Raw genomic sequence first — 20,029 nt, 5'->3', positions numbered from 1 at the left:
ACCAATGCTGCGGCAGTAACACCATTCTGTCGTATGTGGAGGTGCATCAGCTCTCATCTTGAGAATCAAAACGTCCGATAAGGCCGAATAGGCTAGGTGCGGACGGTAAAGATCCTCATTGTCCTTTTTAGGACGACCGAGTATACCTGAAAGCATGACCAGAGGACTTACAGAATGATCCGAATAGACCAAACAGCATATACATCACCCCGCAGTCCTCTAAATATTTTTGTTTGTTATTTGATAGTTACATATCATATTGGTCTGCCTATCCTCGCTGATTTTTGTTGGCCCAGAAGCGTTTCGGCATTGGAGTCAGTTGTGGCGTTACACTACACAGAAGTCATACAAACACTGAGGATGGCGAAACGCCGAACGCATCTGGGGTTTATCATTAGGTTTAGGTCACCCCGCAGATCACAAGAAGAAATTTCTCGATTTTTGAATGTATGTAGTAGAAAACGTTAACAGTTTTTTATTTTTAGCAGTCTTTATATTGACTATGTGCAAGCTTTTGAACTTCATAAACACTTTATCCACTATATCAATTCCAGACAAATATGGTAAACTAAAGTAATCAATTATATGCAAAACAAAACGAGCCTAACTGTTTGAAAAGTATGCACACTCCCAATAATGGAGAATATATTTTCTTTTAAGTCGTGCACATTTTATAAACCGAATTGAATCTTATAGTTCAAGTTCTGGTTCCAATCAGAACCGGATGGTAACAATATTAGAACGTCGTGGTCTTGCGTTAAAGACAATGCGAAAGGTCATCTGGGCCAGAGGAATCGTGATAGGTGATGGTACTATTCGACGATTGATTAACACCTTCGACATAAAAAAGGTCGCCTTGGCAAATTCTCCGATCTTTTCCTACACTCGCAATCTAATTTGATCTGGATTCTAAAGTGTAGCCGGTGAACTTTTTTTAAAAAACTAAAACCCAAGTGGTTTACTATCGAATTTAACTATTTTTAACAATATTGGTAAATCTTATATGAAATTGCTAAATAAATGTTGCTTGGTTATTGGACAGAATTTGTGTCCTCGGTTGTTTTCAAACGTTACAAACGTTGATGGAAAAAGTGCTCAGCAGTAGAAATTAAACTAGCTCCGATGATTTGCATAAATTATAAATTTATTAAACAAAACCAAAGTAATTGCTTATTGAATATAAAATTTCCTCTTTTCACGTTATTTCAATTTAGTTTATTCAAAACTATTTATTTATCGTCGATATACATGTATATACATATGTGCAAGTTAGAAACAATACCAGTAATAATACTTTACCTCTCGACTTAAATGAATAAAGAATGTATAATATCTTATAACTTAAATATTGGGAAAACTGGGCTACAAAAGCCCAAACCTTAGGAATTTATTCTGCACTCTTTGCAACTTTTTAAAATTAGTTTCACTAGTGAATCTCCATGCGGCTGCCGCATACTTTAGCACTGGTCTGAATAGTACTTTGTACAATAAGAGTTTGTTATCAACACAGTGTTGAATTTCTAGTTAATAAAGGGAATAGTTAAACCGTTAGACCTTTACATTTGCTAGTTATTGATATGCGGTGTAAAGGTAAGTTTTCTGTTTTGTTTATGTTGATTTGTATTTTCCACATGTGGAAATAATTTAGTAGTCTATGAAGAAACAGTGTCAGTCGATTTACTATGGCGTCTATTGCCCATGTTTTTCAAATTAGTTTTTCTTTGTTTGAATAACAATATGTATTTTTTAATTAAGTTCCATTATGACATTTTCCAATGAGCAAAACTAAAACTAAATGCTTGGATTATTTGGACATTATATCATAGATATATCATGCATCAACTCAAGCAGGTAGTTTAGTTTTGCTCATTGGAAAATGTGTTGTTGGATTTTGACCAAATTTTATGAAGATTGATACAGGGAATCAATTTGAACAGGCCAAAGTCGCTAACTCGCAACTCTCGACTCAACCGAGGCTTCAATTTGGATAAATCGAAAAAAAATATACTTTTCAAATGTTTTTTTAGACTTTTGATATTTCCTTAGTTTCATAAATTGTTTGTGGATATTTTGACCAAATTTTATGAAGATTGATACAGGGAATCAATTTGAAGTAAACAGGCCAAAGTCGCTAACTCGCAACTCTCGACTCATCCCAGTCTTCCATTTGGATAAATCGAAAAAAAAATACTTTTCAAATGTTTTTTTACACTTTTGATATTTCCTTAGTTTCATAAAGTGTTTGTGGATATTTTGACCAAATTTTATGAAGATTGATACAGGGAATCAAATGGTCAAATTAATGGTTTACAGAACCGTGTCAAATTACAAATGCTATACCAGCTAGGGGCTATTTTCCATTTAGAGATGGCGAAATTCGGCCAGCATAAGGCATTCTCAAAGAAAATTATGAAGGTTCTCCCTGGCTTTTAAATTGCATATAGAAAATAACAATTTCTCACTCAGCTTGAACAACCACATCATTTGACTTTGATTTAATCCAGAGACATTGCAGCCAAAAACGCTTCCATATTTGCCTCTAAAAGAATTCTGTACAGAAAAAAAATGTTCAGAATGCACAGCCCTCCTCGCAGTCTCCGATGATGAACTATTCCTATCTTTTATAAAGGAAAGCAGAATCTTCCACATTTTTTATAGAAGGACAAACTCGCAAGAGAACTGGCGAGACAAAAGATACCCCAGGAATCAAACCAGACACTACACCTTACCACCTCCATGATTATAGCATTGACGAGTCATGACCGGGAAGTGATTACATCCAATAAAAATTTAACATGCAGGCGTAATGTAAATAAGAAAATCGGTTCAACGAAAGTTTCCATATTAACCATATCATTAATCTTTATGTAAGGTATTGGTTGAGATAAAAATGTCAGTGTCACTAGCGGGATTCGAACCCACGATCTTCGGCTAGATACGCCGCTGCTCTACCACTTGAGCTATGGTGACTTCGATCCTCTCGGACACTAACTCCCCATCTCAACCCCACCATCGAATTTTCCCTCCTTTTTAATTAACCATATAAGTACGGGTTTTTTAAGCAGAGAGAAAATGTTTTTTTACGAAATACCTTTCCGAAACCTCATAGCGATTATATCCCCAAATTTGGGCTGCATAATAAATTATAGATCGCAACATACTATTATAAACGTGGTATTTTGATTGCAGAGTTACATGGTTATTTAATCACTTTTCAGCTGACTTCAGTCTGCCATCCTTTCTGAAGATCATCATCTTCTTTTAGGTTAGATTTTTTAGGTACACTTTTCGTATTATTTTTCTAGTATGTTTATATTCAACTGAAAAGCAACTGGATTATCGACTATACCTTAACATTATCTTATGTAACAGTGAGTTAGTAATATGTGTGTTTCCGGCCCTAACTCCTTCAAGGATCGATGGCAAATCACTTAAGGACAGAGAAAAAAGTATGGGGCTTAAAATGCATTATTAAGAATAAAGGTATTGTTCCATTCATTTATAAAATGTTTACTTTTTTAAAAGCTAGGAGAACACATTATTTATATTTATCAGAGGTATTTCGGTAAACTTTATTACAAATTGGCACATAAAAGCGGAATTGTTTTCTCACTCTCTCTATTTTATTTAGAGGAGAAACAGATCTAGAAACAATCTATTTTTACTCCCGTTTACAAGTTTAGCTTTTGATTTAAAGAACTGACAAGTCATTTAAACAAAAAAAAAGTCTTTGCAATTTTATGCAAATAATAAATATTATGACCATAAATAATGGTAAAAAAATATTACCATACATCGATATTTGAAGATCCTGTTGATCTATAAACTGTTTCTTAACCTTACATTTGTTTTTTTAATACCTATGAAAGCTCAATAAATAATTTTACGAGAAATATTTTAGTAAATTACCCCATGGTGTAGATGTTGTTAAAATGGCATTGTTTTCTCTTATTATTATTAATTATTTTTATATATACTTATTTCTCTTATTAATAATTATTTTTAATTTAGAGGAACAACAAGCGAACAGCGACAGTCTATTTGTTTACAGATCTACCTTTCGATTTACACCTCTGAAAAGTCATTTAAACAATTCAGTTATGTAATTTTATGCAAATGCAATATTGGTGTTTGTCTGCTCCTTAATCTGGCTGAGTTTCTGCTTTTCTAATTTAGAAATGAACAACGGCCAATTAAGAGTAAATTATCGGTATACTGTAAAACAACTGACCTAAGCGTGAAGATTAAAATGTTTCCACGCTCATTATCTAGCCATCTAGAAGAAGAAGAAACTGCGACTTGTTTATGACTATATTACAAAAATAGTTAAATTTTTTATATGTACGTTTTTTGTTAACATTTTCACTTCATTTGATTCTTATCTTTTAACGTCGCACTTTTTCGCAGATTAATTCCTTCGGAATGACTTGGAATAATCATTGCAAATGTTCAGGACTAGTTAATATGCATTATTCAAATACGTTAAGTCAAATTGTTGTGAAAAATTAGGGGTCACGATTAAAAAACTTCTTCGTAAAACATTGGCTAGCATTGAAAGCGAGAGTAAATGGATTTTCCTGAACAATATTTTTTTAATTAATAAAACGTATCCTTCTTGAAGGTCTTTACATGCCTTCCTTTTATTTTATACTAGGATGGGTATTTGTAGCGTCTACCCTACCCTCAATGAAGAAGGGGAAAGGATGGGAGAGTAGTAATAATCTCCAGGGGTAGGATAAAAGAGGTGGCCACAAGGCCTTCTGCACCTCGACCTGAGTAGATCTAATCTGCTCCTCTATATTTTTATAACTCACTGACCAGTTTCATGTTTTTAATTAACTCCATAGACTAGCAAGAGGATCCTTGGTGGATCTTCCTTGTGGTTTTTCTTGTCCTAGTTGCAAGAATCTACACTTACATAGAAAATTCCACAGAAACATAAAACGTTTTCTGCGGTCTCCTTTTCTTCCTGGTAGTATCTGCACAGAGTTTCTTCTGTCTGTACTTTTATCCAATGCATCTTCCTTCTTTGGCGGTAATGCCCTGTCAGGAATCCACTAGAATTCTGGTTCTATTGCGGTTACCCTCCAGTAATTCCTTTGCAAGTCTTGCGGATGACCCTTCTACGAATCTCTTCGCGTGCCTTACGCCTGGAGAGTTGCTCCACAAGAGAGTTCGGGGCCTAGAGGATTCATATTGTCTCCTTTTGTTGTATTGTTATATAGGGCGGAAATTGAACCGAGTCTGGGCAGTTGGTCCTTGGAGCTGAGGGGGCGTATCCTAAAAAGGTGAGCTTGTGATGCTTTGGGGACTGACTCGAATCTAGCTCGACGGGGGGTTGCCTTTTGGAGGATCTCAATGAGATGCCGCCGAAGAAGGGTAAATCTTTTCTTTCGAATGTTTAAGTGTAACGTCGAGCGAGTGGGTGGGTTGTGTGAGAGAGCAAGGCATCCCGAAAAATTACCCTTTTTCTCAATCCAAATCCTGAGACTACGTAGTGGGTGCTGCTAGGAGACTTCAGTAGACCCTTCCCAACCCTTGAATGCAAGGGGGCTTTCCAGGCACTAAATAATGGTGTAGCGTTGAGAAAGTAACAAACTCTCTAAAGCACAAGCTGGCTCGTGTGTCCTGGCGCGCATGGTCGCCTTAAGCAGCCTCTGCATGCATTTGGGTGAAAGAGCCAAGGAAGCGTGCGACGACGCTGAGACTACGCCTACTTAGCCCCTCGAGACGCGTTAAGGGAGTTCCTGGCTTGAGAGCTGTCCGCGAACGGCGGGTGCTGTAGCAGAGGCACACGCGGGTTAGGTACCAGATTCTTTCTAAATATATATTTTGAATATATATACGGACGGGGAAGGGTGCATAACCATCTGAAATGCGGGGCAGCGTATTTTCGTTCCAAGTTCATGCCCAGCTGCATGGGTAAGGACTCGCAGTGGCTTAGTGGTGAGACCCCTAGCGGGTACCTAGAGAAGAGGCTGTGTATCATTCGTGGCCGTGGACCGTAATACCTCCGAATTACCTCCCGACCTCGTGGCAATCGGACGGATCGGATTGCCGCGAGCACATAGCCAACGAGGAGTTATGACTACGCTGCCGGCGTCCCTCGAATGCGTGAAGAATGGTGGACGGGTGCTTGCCGGTGGCTGACCTTTGGGTTGCCTTTACTGGAGGCATGGTAGCCCTCTAGGGGGTGGTTAGAGATTCCCCTAAAATCGAAACCTAGCGGAGCCCCTACACCCAGGGAGATAGAGTTGTCTTCTCTATCTAGGGGGTGCGTTGAGAAACTTGGCTGATACATTTCGGCCACTTTTTTCGGTTCCCATTACGCGCGGCACTGATTGAGTGCACAATGTTAACCCACCCCCTCAGAAGGAGCAAGCGAGAGAAGTCAGCATGTCTACTGTGTATTGTGGGCTTCTACACCGATTTTCCGCGTGCGGAGGTGAGTCGCTCCTACCTTGAGAATCTAAACGTGTGATAAGGCCTATGTGCCAGGTGCGCACACTAAAGACCCTCAATGTTATATGACATTGCGACCCCCAGTGGGAAACTAATTTTGTGCCACCTTTTGTGGCTAGCTTATTCGCATCTCATTACCTCTATATCCCGAATGCCCAGGGACCCATGCGCCATGCCAGGGTCAAGTCATTGTTGTCACTTACTGACTTCTTGATTCCATACAATTATTTTGCCTTAATTGCTGCCTGACTGTCGGAAAAAGTGGCTACCTTCCGGGAATGTACTCCTAGTCTTTATATTACTCTAGCGCAGTTTCAGGCGATTTCAGACTAGAAAAGTATAGCGTATTTACTGAAATTAAAATCTAATAAACAGTTACTAAAAAATTATAAAATGTGTAAAACCTCCATAAAAAGCGAAAATAATAAAGGTACAATAAAAGAGATTTTGGAGATTAATACAAAATAGATAATTTATATTTATTAAAAAATTAATGAGAACGAGGATTAGGCTGCAAAAACTCAAACGTGCCTATGGGACTATGGGCCCGTCAATATTCGCTGTGTACTTATCATGGCATACGCGTTTCGACTTAAATCGATCAATTCTGTGGAACCTTTGGATTTTGCATCATTCCTAGTTTTCATTGAGAATGAAACATTTTTAAAAATATCACTTCTTTCACGCAAAGTCCTTATTAATTTGCTCACCAGGTCTAAAGTCTCTGCGATAACATTTCCAAGTTCCGATAAGTGGTTCGTGTCTGTGCAGTTTCAGACTATTACAGGAAGTCTGTTAGACAGGACTAAATCAGATTAGAGGTATGATAATATTTTGAAGAAGTTGATCTCATATTCAGAAACAAAAAATTCAATTGTGTTCATTGTTCATGTACAAAAGATTAAACAAAGAAGTGTTATCCACATCAGCACCCTGTAAAAAATGAGAGTTTGAAAGCTGTGAACAATGGATTTTTAAATCCAATTTTTCCTTGGATCATAAAAAAAGAATATTTCCGGATGTATGCGCTATAAATTTGTTTTTTCAATCGTTAGGAAGTTTCCTTCCAATTATAGCCATTCCACGAGCCGTGAGCGACCCCCGCTGGCCCTTGATTTATGTAAATCGCCGGCCTTTGTTCAACGGACACCCATTAAACGGAAACTAATTTACAAATCCGAAAGCTTGTCACGAAGGATTTCTTTCTGCAAAGACTCGTTGGAAAAAAGTGAATGGATCCTGCCCACGGTTTGACTCATCTTTATGATATTTCTGGCAGTTCCTCAATCAATGCAAGTGGGTTTTGCCGGAGTTGCGACATGATCACATGCCTTTTCCTACGTCGGTGACTTAACATGTAGACAGCTTAACGAAGGTTCATTAAATCAGTACAGTTTCCCTGCAAAAGTTGCTACCTATGTAAGAATCAAATCATCTAAAAGAAAAGTAAATCTAGGGCGTCTTTTTGTGACGATTAGGACAAGGTGAAAGTTTATTGAACCTCTTGTATACGTCTGATGACCAACCACTTAAAATATGTAGTTTTGCCGCTAGTATACTTTTAGTCTGCTTATCTTTAATCTGTAATAAATAGTGAGTAGCTCTTGAGCACATTTCACATTTGAGCAAATTCTCTTAGTATGTCGAGTCGGTGACTTGCCTCACCCTGTTTATACCCTGGCTAACGGCTTAATTGTAGTGCCAAAACAATCGGACAGACCAAAATGATCGGAAATGACCAAACTACAAGTTCATCACCCCGCAGACCTCATGAAGAAATCTGATAATTCACCTATTTTGTTGCCCAAAAACTCACAAATAGTTAGGCACAATTACAACAACGTAAAGAGCAGTTTGAGAATCATCTATTTAGTAAAGATGTAAACTTGGTGATAAGTCTCTGCTTCAGAACTTTCTTCGGGAAAATTTGTTCTTTTCGTCGTGACTAACTTAAGTACCATAAAAACTCAGAACAATAGCTTAAGTAAGATAAGAGGATAAACCGTAATCTTCCTTATGGGAGTTACTGACCATAAAAACACAACACTCAGGGAGGTATTCTAATTATTCAACTATTAGTTAGTTTTACATGAGTCACATTTCACAAAGAAAAACTAATTGTAAGACAAAGTCACTGAACTCCGTGCTTACCAAGAAAGTGCTTTTTGTAGTGGTTGAGGTTGAACTGAAGATGACTAGTGACTGATTTCAGGGGTAGCACTTAATATTTAATGCAATCGGTCAATTGAGATGAGTGTTTACTTTCTCTGTCGTTCAATATTGTAGATCTTATCCGTCTTTTTTTAGTACTCTGTACGGTCCTTCACTACCCTGGTTGTGAGGCATCTATCCAAACAGACATGAGAAGAAGAGATGAATGAACAAAATTTTTTCCCTGTTTTTTTCTTTTTCTCATAAACTGGATGCAAGCTCTGGAGAGTACTGCGCAGGCGGTTGAGATAAGTTGGTATATCGTTTACCGTTGGCCAAAAAAATTATGAAAATGGCGAGTGTCCATTGGTTTAGCAGTTATGTCTTGGTATTGCTTCCGGCCAAGAGCTGAAGCGATCTATGTAGGTAAAGCAATATCAGAACTCCCTTGGTGGAGGTAGTGAACCTTTAAGATCCATATGGGCCTGCTCAAATCTGCGTCAAATCAGTTCCCAAAAGGGCTTTGAACGTGACGTTTTTTGCTCGTTGACATTTAAGGGATTCCTTGGCCCATTGATCTCTTTATCTCTCTCTTTATCGACTGCTAGTCATAAGAATCGTTCTATGAGTAGTTTAAGGTCCGCTTCGGATTTTAGATTTGCTGCAGTTTTGTGTGAGTTGAACCGTCCGCCGGTAATTGTTTAGAATGAACGTGTGATTGTGTTCATCATATTGCAACCAAGACCTAGTACAGATTTCTTTGAAAGTTTGAAAGACTTCGTATCTATCATAAAAAATTATCCGTCACTTTTTTAATTGAAGCTGGCAATATACTTTATCAGGCCAGCACAGAGACTTAACTGTATCGAACAATATTTGGCGATCAAACAGAGATCAAATAAACTTCAATAGACTTACCATTTTCGGTCTAGGTCTATCATTTAATGTAGAATTTATTGTTGTAGCATGTCGATGTCCCCATATTCAGTTTTGGGTTTGCATCAATGTATGAAACCATTGCAGAGCAAGAAGCCAGACAAATCAATCCACTGATGCAGATCAAAATGATAGGAAACGACCATCACCCCTGCAGAATAAAGAAATCTCACAACATAATTGTGCCATTGGCTTTTTGTAGTTTTAGTTTGGTGGTTTCCAAATATGTGGGCCTGCCTAACTTCGCTGTTTTGGTCTATCAGACGGCGTTTCGTCTTCTTGCCATCTTTATTCGTGTCTCCGTTACTGTAATATAATACTTTTTAGTTGTTTAGCTTTGTTTTAAATTAGGGAACTTTAGAAAGAATTGTATTACTAGTATTCTTTTATTTATTTGTATGAGTCATTTGCAAAAGTTTTATCATGTCTATTATGTCTTTATCAATTTAAGAATATAATAAGCGTTTTATTCATCATTCAACAACAGCTCATTTTTTTTCTCCTACAAATGTCAGATTTTTTGGTGGTCTACTGGGACATCTTAATAGCCTTCCCCCTTAGTAGGAAATTCATTATAAAATGATGTCATTTTAATTTTAAATGGATTACGACATCCTTTATCCTGGAACTGTTTTTATGTTTTGCAAGGATTGAATATGTGTGGCATCAATAGGGATTGCGACACACCATCAACCTAGATCGTAATAGCAAGGACGCCGTGTTCTTAAGCGAAGAGGACGAAGAACGGATCGGCTTGAAGAATTCGAAGAAATCCTCGATGTAAAACGTGATCCGCGAAACGTCTGCGGTTTTTGAATGAGCTTTTGTTCAATTGAGCCTTATCAGCCCGACGCCGGCGAACCGTAAAACGACGCACATCCTACAAGCGATTAAAATCGGGGAGATATGCATTTTTTCTTCTTCTTCGGCGAGCTTCCGATGTAAAAAAAAAGTTGAAAATTTTGCAAACAATTTGTAAAAAAAGTAATTAAAAATGTACTATATACTAAAAATGTACTATGCGTTTATGTATTTAAAATGAATATAATTACAATTAAATTACCCCGAGTTTTTTAATAACATAATGACCCAAATAAATAGCATTTTCGGCTAGTAAAACCTTTTTTACGAAAAAAAATCGCATTTGCAAAAACTAAATTCCCTTTTTATCTATTTATTAATTTTTAAAGTGGATATGAGATTATATAAATTAGTACATTTGGTCCAAATATGTTCGGATATAGCACTTGAATATACGATACAATTTATATTATCCCTGTTAATTAATTGTAACTGTAACTTAATAATTTAAAATTAAGGAATCCTACTAACATTAAGTATTCACAACCTAAAAGTACACTTACATTACATTATTTTCCTCAAATGGCTTAACAGGATTCCTTATGTATTAAAAAATGAATTTAAACAAAATTGCAGTTAAAATCAAATCTTGGCTCTTTAGCGTCAGTGGTGAATCTGTTTTAACCTAAAGTAGCCATTTAATTATTCAATTTGACTCACCCCCCATTTGTCGTACCTATAAACTAACGCATTTTTTGTAAATTTTCATTTTATATGACAAGTTATTATATATTTAAAGACTAAATTTACAATGAACTCCCCTCAACACATTGCCTTCAATAAAAAAATTTTCTAAGATTTTTGATGGTACCCCTTAAACAGACATTTCTCTATGGTACATATACTATCATTTTTATGTTGTATTGAGGCATGATTTTCTTTTTCTTTATGTAATTACTTTATTATCTGTATTGTTGTAATTAGTTTAAATAAAAATAACAGAAAAGAAAAAACACTCAATTTGTCATAACTTTAAAGGCAAAGGCAACTTATCTTTTTTGTTGGTGTTTACTCAGCTGTGTTGTTTATATGGTGTGCAAGTGCTGATAGTTCTAGTTAAATATACAAAAAGAGTTTTTTTTTTATTCTAAAGTTAATAATTAAGCCATTTTTTAAGCTTAAATTTCTAAAATAAAGAATAACAAAATAGGCAAATTCAAATACCAAGTCTCTAAACAACTTTCCCATTTATGAACAATTGCTATAAAAATCGTCAAATATTTTTTCATCTCTATCAATCTCTGAAATATTCGTCTTTAGTACAAGCTTTGCTTTTTGACAGCGGCAGGAATATGCAAAAGTATTTTTTCCCCTTATCTATATGTATGTTTATTTTTATTTTGTTTATTCATGCCAAAAAAGATTTATTATTATTATAAATATTACCAAAAATAAATCAGGTAAAGACACAACTCTGTTGTAGAATTATTAGATCAGAGCAAAAACACACCTAAAATCAACATCAAATTGAAACTACTAATATCAATAAGTTATTTTTATGATTTAGAGAAAGGGTTGAGAATTGAAATCTTTTCAACAATTCAATCATTACCAATTTCTCAAATCATACCAATGACAGGAAGAATTATACATGACCTTTTGTGGTTTAAACTCAACCAATTTTCTTGTTTCTCTTTCTTCTAGAATGAAAGAACGACTTGCGACATTCTTAGTACTGCTCTCCTTAGCTGCATTCGCCTATTCATTGCCACCGCGGAAAGATAGGCCGTTCTACGTCGACTGCTTGACATCTAGAGAATGTGGAAAAGGACAATGTTGTACAATCGGTAAGATAATTTTTTAATATGATTCTACTTTTGTATATTTTTGTATATTTAAATGGGTCTTTTTCTTACACAACAGTATTGAAACATATAGGCAGTAAAGTTTTTAAATCATTAATATTTAAAAAGCTCCCACTCCTCAAGAGTTCAATTGTTTCTAAACATAGCTTTGGTTTTTTTACCTTACCTTTTCCCACTGATTATTTAGTACCAACGAGTACACCTGAGTAATCAGGAAGGTAAGTAATATATCTTAAATTTCACAATTTTCACATTGGTGAATTTTAACAGCATTAAATCACATTGGTATTGGATGCGCCTATGCACATTGCACTGATGACTCATTGTTCAACAAACAAAATTATTAAATTCACTAATTTCGTGGTCCGCTTGAGCAATTAATACATTACAATTAATTAAGGTTTTTAGTTGAGATGGAAAAATTCGAATCCTGCACGTGCCATTAACTTTTTTTAATCTCAACTAAAAACCTTAATTAATTTAAACAAAATTATATTTGAAAAAATTATCCAACCATTAGAATTAATTTAAAAACAATGATTGTAATAAAAATTTTAAAATTTAATTTTATCTAATGAAATATTACATCAAAACTGAGAAATTTAATTTTTAAGCATGCCTAATTTCCTTAGTTTGCTATTCGCCTAAAATGATTTGTTTTCCACTAATAAATTGAAAAAATCAGAATTGTTTATCTTATTTTTATAACATTAACAAAATATTTTTGTTTTCTTGTATGATTTGTATTTTCACAAAATCTTGCTTTATTTTATTATGATTGTTCCATCAAAAATATGATATTTTTGCATGACGAAGTTTGTTGTTTGTTTTCTCTTGCTTGATACTTGACCAAGTACACACATCAATTTTTTTTACCTTTTTTAAAATTATTCCCTTAGTAAATATTTATCTTGTTCTTCAGGTACCGGGAGGTTCTCGATGCCAGCCTGCCGCAACTACCTGGACAAGGGAGAGTCCTGCAACCACGGGCAACCTGTCTCTACAAATCTAACGTATCCGGACGGTTTTCACGTCATGTATGAAAACATCTACTACAATTTTTGCCCGTGTGCTTCCAACCTGAGATGCAGCGAGACCACGGCCACTTGCGAGGATCCAACCGATACTGATTTTAACGTGATAGATTGAAGTGTTAAATTATTTGTGTTTTAAAACAGTAAATAACTGTGATAAATAATGGTACTTATTGACTTTTGACCTTTCTTAAATGTAAATAAGGTTATATTTGTAACAAACCTTATTTAAATATGTACTTCATTATTTTTTTTTTGTAAATATATCTTTTTTAAAACTACTGTTCCATTATATTTTCCCATTCTTTGAAATCTAAGTAAATTATATTGTTACCGATTATAATATATATATACATTACAATATGAGGAATCATGGTGGCTGAATGGTTCCGACATCCAAATCATAATTGACACACTAGCGGTCCTGGGTTCGAATTGAATTTTAATTGTGAATAAAGTGATTTGAACCTTTACACATGACACCCAACAGATAGTTTGATGTTAAGCCCTCCCGTATGACAGGAATTACTTTACTTTATAAACAGTACAATATAGGAGTCTATTTATTAAAGAAAAATTTAAAATTTTAGTTTAAAAACCAAGTGTTTTAACTCTAATACTTGTGATGATTATAATAATAGTCATTAATGAATATATTCATTTCACAAAAGTACATGATGCTCTTCTCATATTAATAAACTTCTAAAGGGTGCCAGTAAAAAATAAATAAATAATTTTTTTTAAATTTATAAGTATGTTGCCGTTCCATTCAAACCCAGGAACTTTACCTTACAGTGATGAGCACAGTGTCAAAGCCTTAACCGCTGTGGCCACCAACGACCATTATTTATTTTACATAAATCTTGTTTATTTGTCATGTCCAATCTTGATTTTTGTCCAACTTCACAATATCTTGATTCATATTTCAAATATGCTGATATATGAAAGCTATTAATTAAAACAACATAATACAACATAAATAATAGATAATAATAATTAGAGTAAAATTATTTACCTTGAAAAACCAACCTTTTGCTTCTGTGCAGAAGTTTTTTGTTTTTTAATTGATGGATTTTATTTTTCATGTTACAGGTATGGAAAGGTACTCCTCTCCTCATTGTCAAAGCCTTCAAAAGTTGGGTGAAATGTGCAGGCCCGTTAATGACTTAATTACGTCTGCCAACCTGACTTATCCAGACGGTGCAAAGGTTGCAATTAACAACGTCTACAGGATCTTATGTCCTTGCAAGGATCGTTTCACTTGTAGTTCTACATCTGGTACCTGTGAGCTTCGACACTGATTTAAATTAATAAATGTAGAAGAAAAAAGAAACAACAAGTTTAATTTGTAAATTTATTAATGAAATTGTATTTTGTTGTACAAAATTGAACCCACAAGTTTATATAAAACGATAAAAGTGTTTTTTTGTTTTTTTTTTGTGATGTAATAAATAAGTTTTTTTTATACAATTGTTTTGTTATAGGAAAATTTACATTTATTTATATCACTCATGTTGTGCCTCTCAGACCGGATAAAAAGTAATTTCTTCATATTCTAAAACAAAGAAGCATTTTTTTTAACAAAATAAAGATCACCTCAACATTTTGAATAAAATTAATATTCCGAATTTCTAGAATGTTGGTCATGCTCTTATACAGAAAAACTGTAAAAATCAAATTTCTGCCAAAATATGATTTATTTTAAAAATCCCATTAATGATATGAATTCAAGAGTTGAGACTGCACTTACAGGCTTTTTAAGGGATTTTCTTATGTTCAATATTATTACACAGTCCTTGGACACTGTCCCACGTGAGACCATCTCCAAAGGGTTTATGTGCTGAAGGAAATATCACATGAAGCCAGCTCCTGAAGGGAAAACAATTAATAAGACAATACAACAATTTTAACAATCAAGAACTCACTTTCCATTTCCAATCCCAAAGAAAATCTTCCAATTGTCTACTGGTCCATAATTGTAAGGATTGATATATTCCTGGGAAATATTTGCAATTATTATATACATTGGAATTGTAAACATTTTTAGTGTACCTTATGAATTTTTGCAAGCCGCTGTGTTTCAGCCTTATTAATATGGGCTTCGATGCTTGTTTCACCCTTTCCAATTTGTTTGGCATGCCACGATGAAAGCCATGTCAATGCCACAAAAGCACCTAAAAAAATATAAATCATAAATTTGAGTTCATCATTTCCTATAGCTTTATAAATAAATAATATTTACCACTGCAAATGAACGCCATGAATGTAATGGCCCTTCTTTTCCAGTAGACGTCAGCAGGCAGTTCTATTATTGGTATTTCACTCTTGTTCTCATTGTCCCATTCTGGCTGCAGTGCAAAATCCAACATAGATTAATTTTGGCCTAAATCAGTCATGTTTGTTCAAAACATCTTGAAGCTTTTGTGCCGACTGGCCAAAAACGTGGTAAGTACTCACCACGGCAATTATTTCAGAATCATTCATCCGTACGGGGTGGCCATATGGTTCCTCCTCTCTTGTATTTTGGAGCCATACTTCATTATAGGCGATCTCGATCCCAAAAGCCATTATGAAAAATGTGCTCAATGATATGAAGACCATGTACATAAAAAAATACCTGTGATTGTAATGGCCCACACAGTTATTGAGCCAAGCTTTTTAACCAGTTCAGGAAAAGAGTTATGATGGTGTTTTGAAAAATTAGCACTTTAAATATAAAAAACATACTTTATCAAATCTCTAATTGGACTAATAAAACATAAATGATCTTTTCTTTTGTTTGGTTATTTGATAATTAATTGTCTGGCGAAAATTCCCAACATACTGAAAGTATTTTTACCTTTAATTTTCTGTCAACTCTTTACTAACTAAACTGCTTAAATTAAGTCTGCAAATTTCAATTGATTTTAACTGAAATTAAAATTTATTAGTTGATATATATGTATGAATTTGCTTCAAAATGAGCCAAATATTGACCTAGGGTTTGATTAATGGTAAATAAAAATATTTGCTTGGTAAAATAAGGATACGACAGTGATGGTCCATTTTTAAAACACATTTGTTACAAACAGAGCAGTGATGGGCTCGAGGGGGCTTTGGTGCTATGCATTTTTTGCAAATACTCACAGCTTCTTCTATCATCGCACCCTGCAAAATGAACAAACCAATGGAAAACTAATTTACAAAAAAACTCAAAAATCTTACTTTCGGTGGGTGCCCTGGATGGGTGACGACACCCATGTAATAATGGAAAAGTGTGTTGATCTTGAGCCAGTTGCCCACTACAACGAGAATGACTGCAAGCTGAGGATTTTTGTTCCACCAGTACGGCAAACCAATATAATAAGCAATTGAAATAACAGCAAACATAATCATGGAAACACAGAACACGAAAAACTACAAACCAAAAAGAATCTTGGTTAAAAACGCACATGGGAAATCATCATCAAACTTCTTACCGGCCCCAAAAACTTTGTGAAGTTGTCCACAAACCAGAAAAGCGGTTCCATACACACATCAGAGACATAGTTTTTGTCTAGGTGGTGGTTGTAGAACAATGAATAGAAGCATAGTTCAAAATTCAAGTAATGCCATTGTAGTCTGTACCTTGTTTAAAGAAAAAAGTAGAATAAGCATTTTTCTCATATTAAAATAACAACTTAATATGACACTTATATATCATGACTTTTGAAATTTTCAGATCTTCAAGGAAACCAACTAAATTTTTACATATTTATTATCAAGTCAAGATAAAATGGAAAAGGCAAATCTTCATTATATTTATTTATATACCAATAGATAAAGCATGAATGGGGCCTCTCAAAGGATGATAAGATGCAACAAATGTGTACTAAACAAATTATAATGGGTGTATGGGGGGTGAATGGGTGTATGTGCTTCAGAATTTATAAAATACTTGTGTTTTGCTTTGAAATATCAAACATACAAACTTATTTAATGAAAACATTATATAATAAAATTACACATGACAGTAAATGACATTTATACGTTTGAGTTTAGCAAACTGTTAAAAAAATTTATTGCAGTTTTTGTTTCACCATAGGAAAAACAATGCATTAGCTAGTTAAACAGACTCTTGGTTTAATTTTCTAGTCAAAACAAATTTCTTGGTAAACAGAAATAATTTAATTCCAATTTTTTTATGTAACAGTATTAATAAAAGAATTGTGTTAAACAAAAAAACATTAAATAAATATATAAGGCTGCAAAATACACTGATGAAAAATGAAAATGTACTTTCCTAAATTGAAAACAAAATATAATAATTTATTGTTTATCTTATTATATAGTAAAGACCAGAAGGAGACAACCAAAAATACAATTTTATAAGAATTTTTATAATACACTTAAAGAAAAAAAACCAGACATGCTGTTTATTACAAACTATATGTATGTATTTTTATTGTTATATTAATTACAACATATTTATTTTAATGTAAAAAATTAATAAAAATTGTAAAAATTTTGATTTTAAAAAAATTATTTAATTATGATGGCTTGCAAGAAAATTCACCAAAACTCCGGAAAATCATTTAGTGATCGATTAAAATTTAACTAACAAGTTATTACCTAGTTTTGCTCTTTATAACGCTTATAGCCTCCTCTGGCCTTGCTTTAAATCTCTGAGGCATTAAGTAAATAAGCAATCGGATTTTGTTTTGTGAAATAGAATCCCTTTCTTCAACAAGTGCAGTTTGAAGCTGTTCAACTGTTGTTGGAGGTGGTGAAAGATGTCTAACCCATCTCTTTATCTTGTTCCATAAGTGTTCTATAGGATTCATATCAGAACGTACTGGCCAATTCATTGTGGTAATCCCAACATCCTCCAAGTAACGGATTACAACTTGAGCAACATGCGGCCAAGCATTATTAAGCATTAACATGAAGTTGCCCCAATAAATGGAGCAAATGGGACCACAGATTCCAGAAAAACCAGAAATGTAACTTCCAGTCAAAGAACCGGTTTGTATGATGATCAGTTTGTTACAAGCATGGACGACTCACGCATGACACATGAAGCAAAGCGTTCTCCACATCTTCTCGACAGATGGTCCTGGTCATCTGAGAACCACAAAATTGGCACTCATCTGTGACGAGAACAGCTCCCTCATCGTTCAAGTGTCCAAGCGAGACTATTCTCATCAATCTGCAAGTAGTCACCCCTCCAGTAGTAGGGAACCTGATGCGGGACATCTAGGGACAAGGAAATTCTCACGAAGCCTCCGATGATTTTTAGAGCTCACCTTTACATTACATCCGTACATTTGGAGCTGACTACTTATCAAGGAAGGAACTTCCTACAAAGAAAAGTTCCTTAGTGCAGTAAGAGCAATAAAACGATTTCTAGCTGTCGTACATCGTGGTCAATCAATACCTTCTCTTCGATTGAGACTTCCAGTAGCCTAAACCGCTTTAGACTGTAGATGGTAGAGCGTGGTATACCCAGAACTTGGGCTAAGTAAAAAATGCTAAGTATATCCTTGGCAAAGCATCTGCCTGGGAGAGATCGTCGTTTTTACTGAATTTATTGTTTCATCAAAGAAAACATTTTAAAAAACCAGATAACTCAACAAGTTGTCTCTGGAAAGTATGAAATAGAATTTTTTTTATCTAAAGAGTGTAAAAGTAATAGTAACACTCTATAAAGGTATACAACAAGTTATTTTTTACATTTGAAATCAACTATTAATCTTTACCTCGTTATCATGGAAAATAAACAAATAAATACAAGTGTCCTTTTTTTTCTTTAAATATGTAATTTGTGCTTTTAAGACATTTACCTCCTGACTATAATGATCTTTCAAGAGGGCTGATGTGTGATGAATAAAAGGACAAAATCAAATTTATACATATTTTAATGTGAATAAATAAACAATCTTTGGCAGATTGTAAAAGTTTTTAAAAATCACTGACTAGCAATTAGAGCAATTTTTATTATGATGAAGAACAACAGATGTCCGATCAACAGATAAACACAAAAAAATTTATAAACAGCGCAATAATCATGATAAGCTTTATTTACAATGACGTTTAATATGTTTTAACGTTAAACAGAAGTGAAACTTGTGTTTTATTGTAATTGGTAAACACCTTGAATCACACTTGTTGTCGATAAACAAACAACACTTCCATAGTAATTTAATAAAAGAACAAAAAGCAAATATTTTTGTTTTAAGAAAAAACGTGAAAAATGTTATCAGTGAATTGATAAGAGGGAAGTTATGAGAAGTTATGCACGCAAAGAAAAATCATAATGCAACAGTGTTTGTGTAAAACATTGAATATTCGTCGTGTAAACATGCGTACGCACAACCATGATCGAATTCCCTGAATCATATTTCTCAATGATCAAATAAATTTGATTTCTTAATAATGTAGCAGTATGGTTAACACTGTCACCTATGTAGCGTTTAAGGGAGAGTGTCAATTGATATAATTATGTGGACTGTTTTGTCTGGACGTTCTTCATAGTTATTTGAATGATTTTTTTTTTTTTTTTTTTTTTAACCCGAATTCAAAGAGAGGAAAGAGTGATAAAGGCTCAAGACGAATTGAAGACTCACTTGACGCGTTTGATGACATCGAGTGGAAGAAGCCATTCCATGGCGGGAGTTATGCTTCGAACCCTTTCATTTCAGTCAGTTTCACGCCGTGCATGAGAAAATCATGATTTCAAATCATGAAACCTAGGCGGAACATAAAGATCCGGACTGTATACAAAAAGGCGACGGGTAGGCAGACGGGCCAGCAAACCTGGTC

At 34.5% G+C, this 20,029-nt stretch overlaps 2 protein-coding genes across 3 annotated transcripts in view; one reads left to right on the top strand and one right to left on the bottom strand.

Moving 5' to 3' along the window:
- The window catches only part of LOC106670550 (astakine-like), a 22,900-nt gene extending 8,121 nt beyond the window's left edge, over positions 1-14,779 (top strand). The window contains exons 2-3 of one of the 2 annotated variants that reach the window (XM_014401009.2): positions 12,055-12,197; positions 14,342-14,779. In XM_014401009.2, the coding sequence (XP_014256495.1) occupies positions 12,056-12,197; positions 14,342-14,550 (351 nt within the window). In that variant the 5' untranslated portion in view covers position 12,055 and the 3' untranslated portion in view covers positions 14,551-14,779. Of the gene's footprint in view, positions 1-12,054; positions 12,198-13,137; positions 13,387-14,341 lie in introns of those variants that run through there. The other variant, XM_014401008.2, reaches the window with a different exon arrangement.
- On the bottom strand, positions 14,713-20,029 carry LOC106670549 (palmitoyltransferase ZDHHC16A). Its single transcript, XM_014401007.1, has 10 exons — positions 19,834-20,029; positions 16,708-16,855; positions 16,454-16,645; positions 16,279-16,396; positions 15,707-15,903; positions 15,492-15,597; positions 15,302-15,423; positions 15,175-15,245; positions 15,000-15,118; positions 14,713-14,804 (listed from the first exon to the last, which is right to left on the bottom strand). Exons 1-9 carry the CDS (start codon positions 19,872-19,874, stop codon positions 15,007-15,009), a joined length of 1,107 nt encoding a protein of 368 aa, XP_014256493.1. The 5' UTR covers positions 19,875-20,029; the 3' UTR covers positions 14,713-14,804; positions 15,000-15,006.

The sequence above is a fragment of the Cimex lectularius genome, unplaced genomic scaffold (assembly GCF_000648675.2).
Source record: "Cimex lectularius strain Harlan isolate CLEC.00 unplaced genomic scaffold, Clec_2.1 scaffold153, whole genome shotgun sequence".
NCBI classification, from domain to species: Eukaryota; Metazoa; Arthropoda; class Insecta; order Hemiptera; family Cimicidae; genus Cimex; species Cimex lectularius.
Note: the sequence above shows the minus strand (reverse complement) of the source record. Positions and strands in the feature narration are given on the sequence as shown.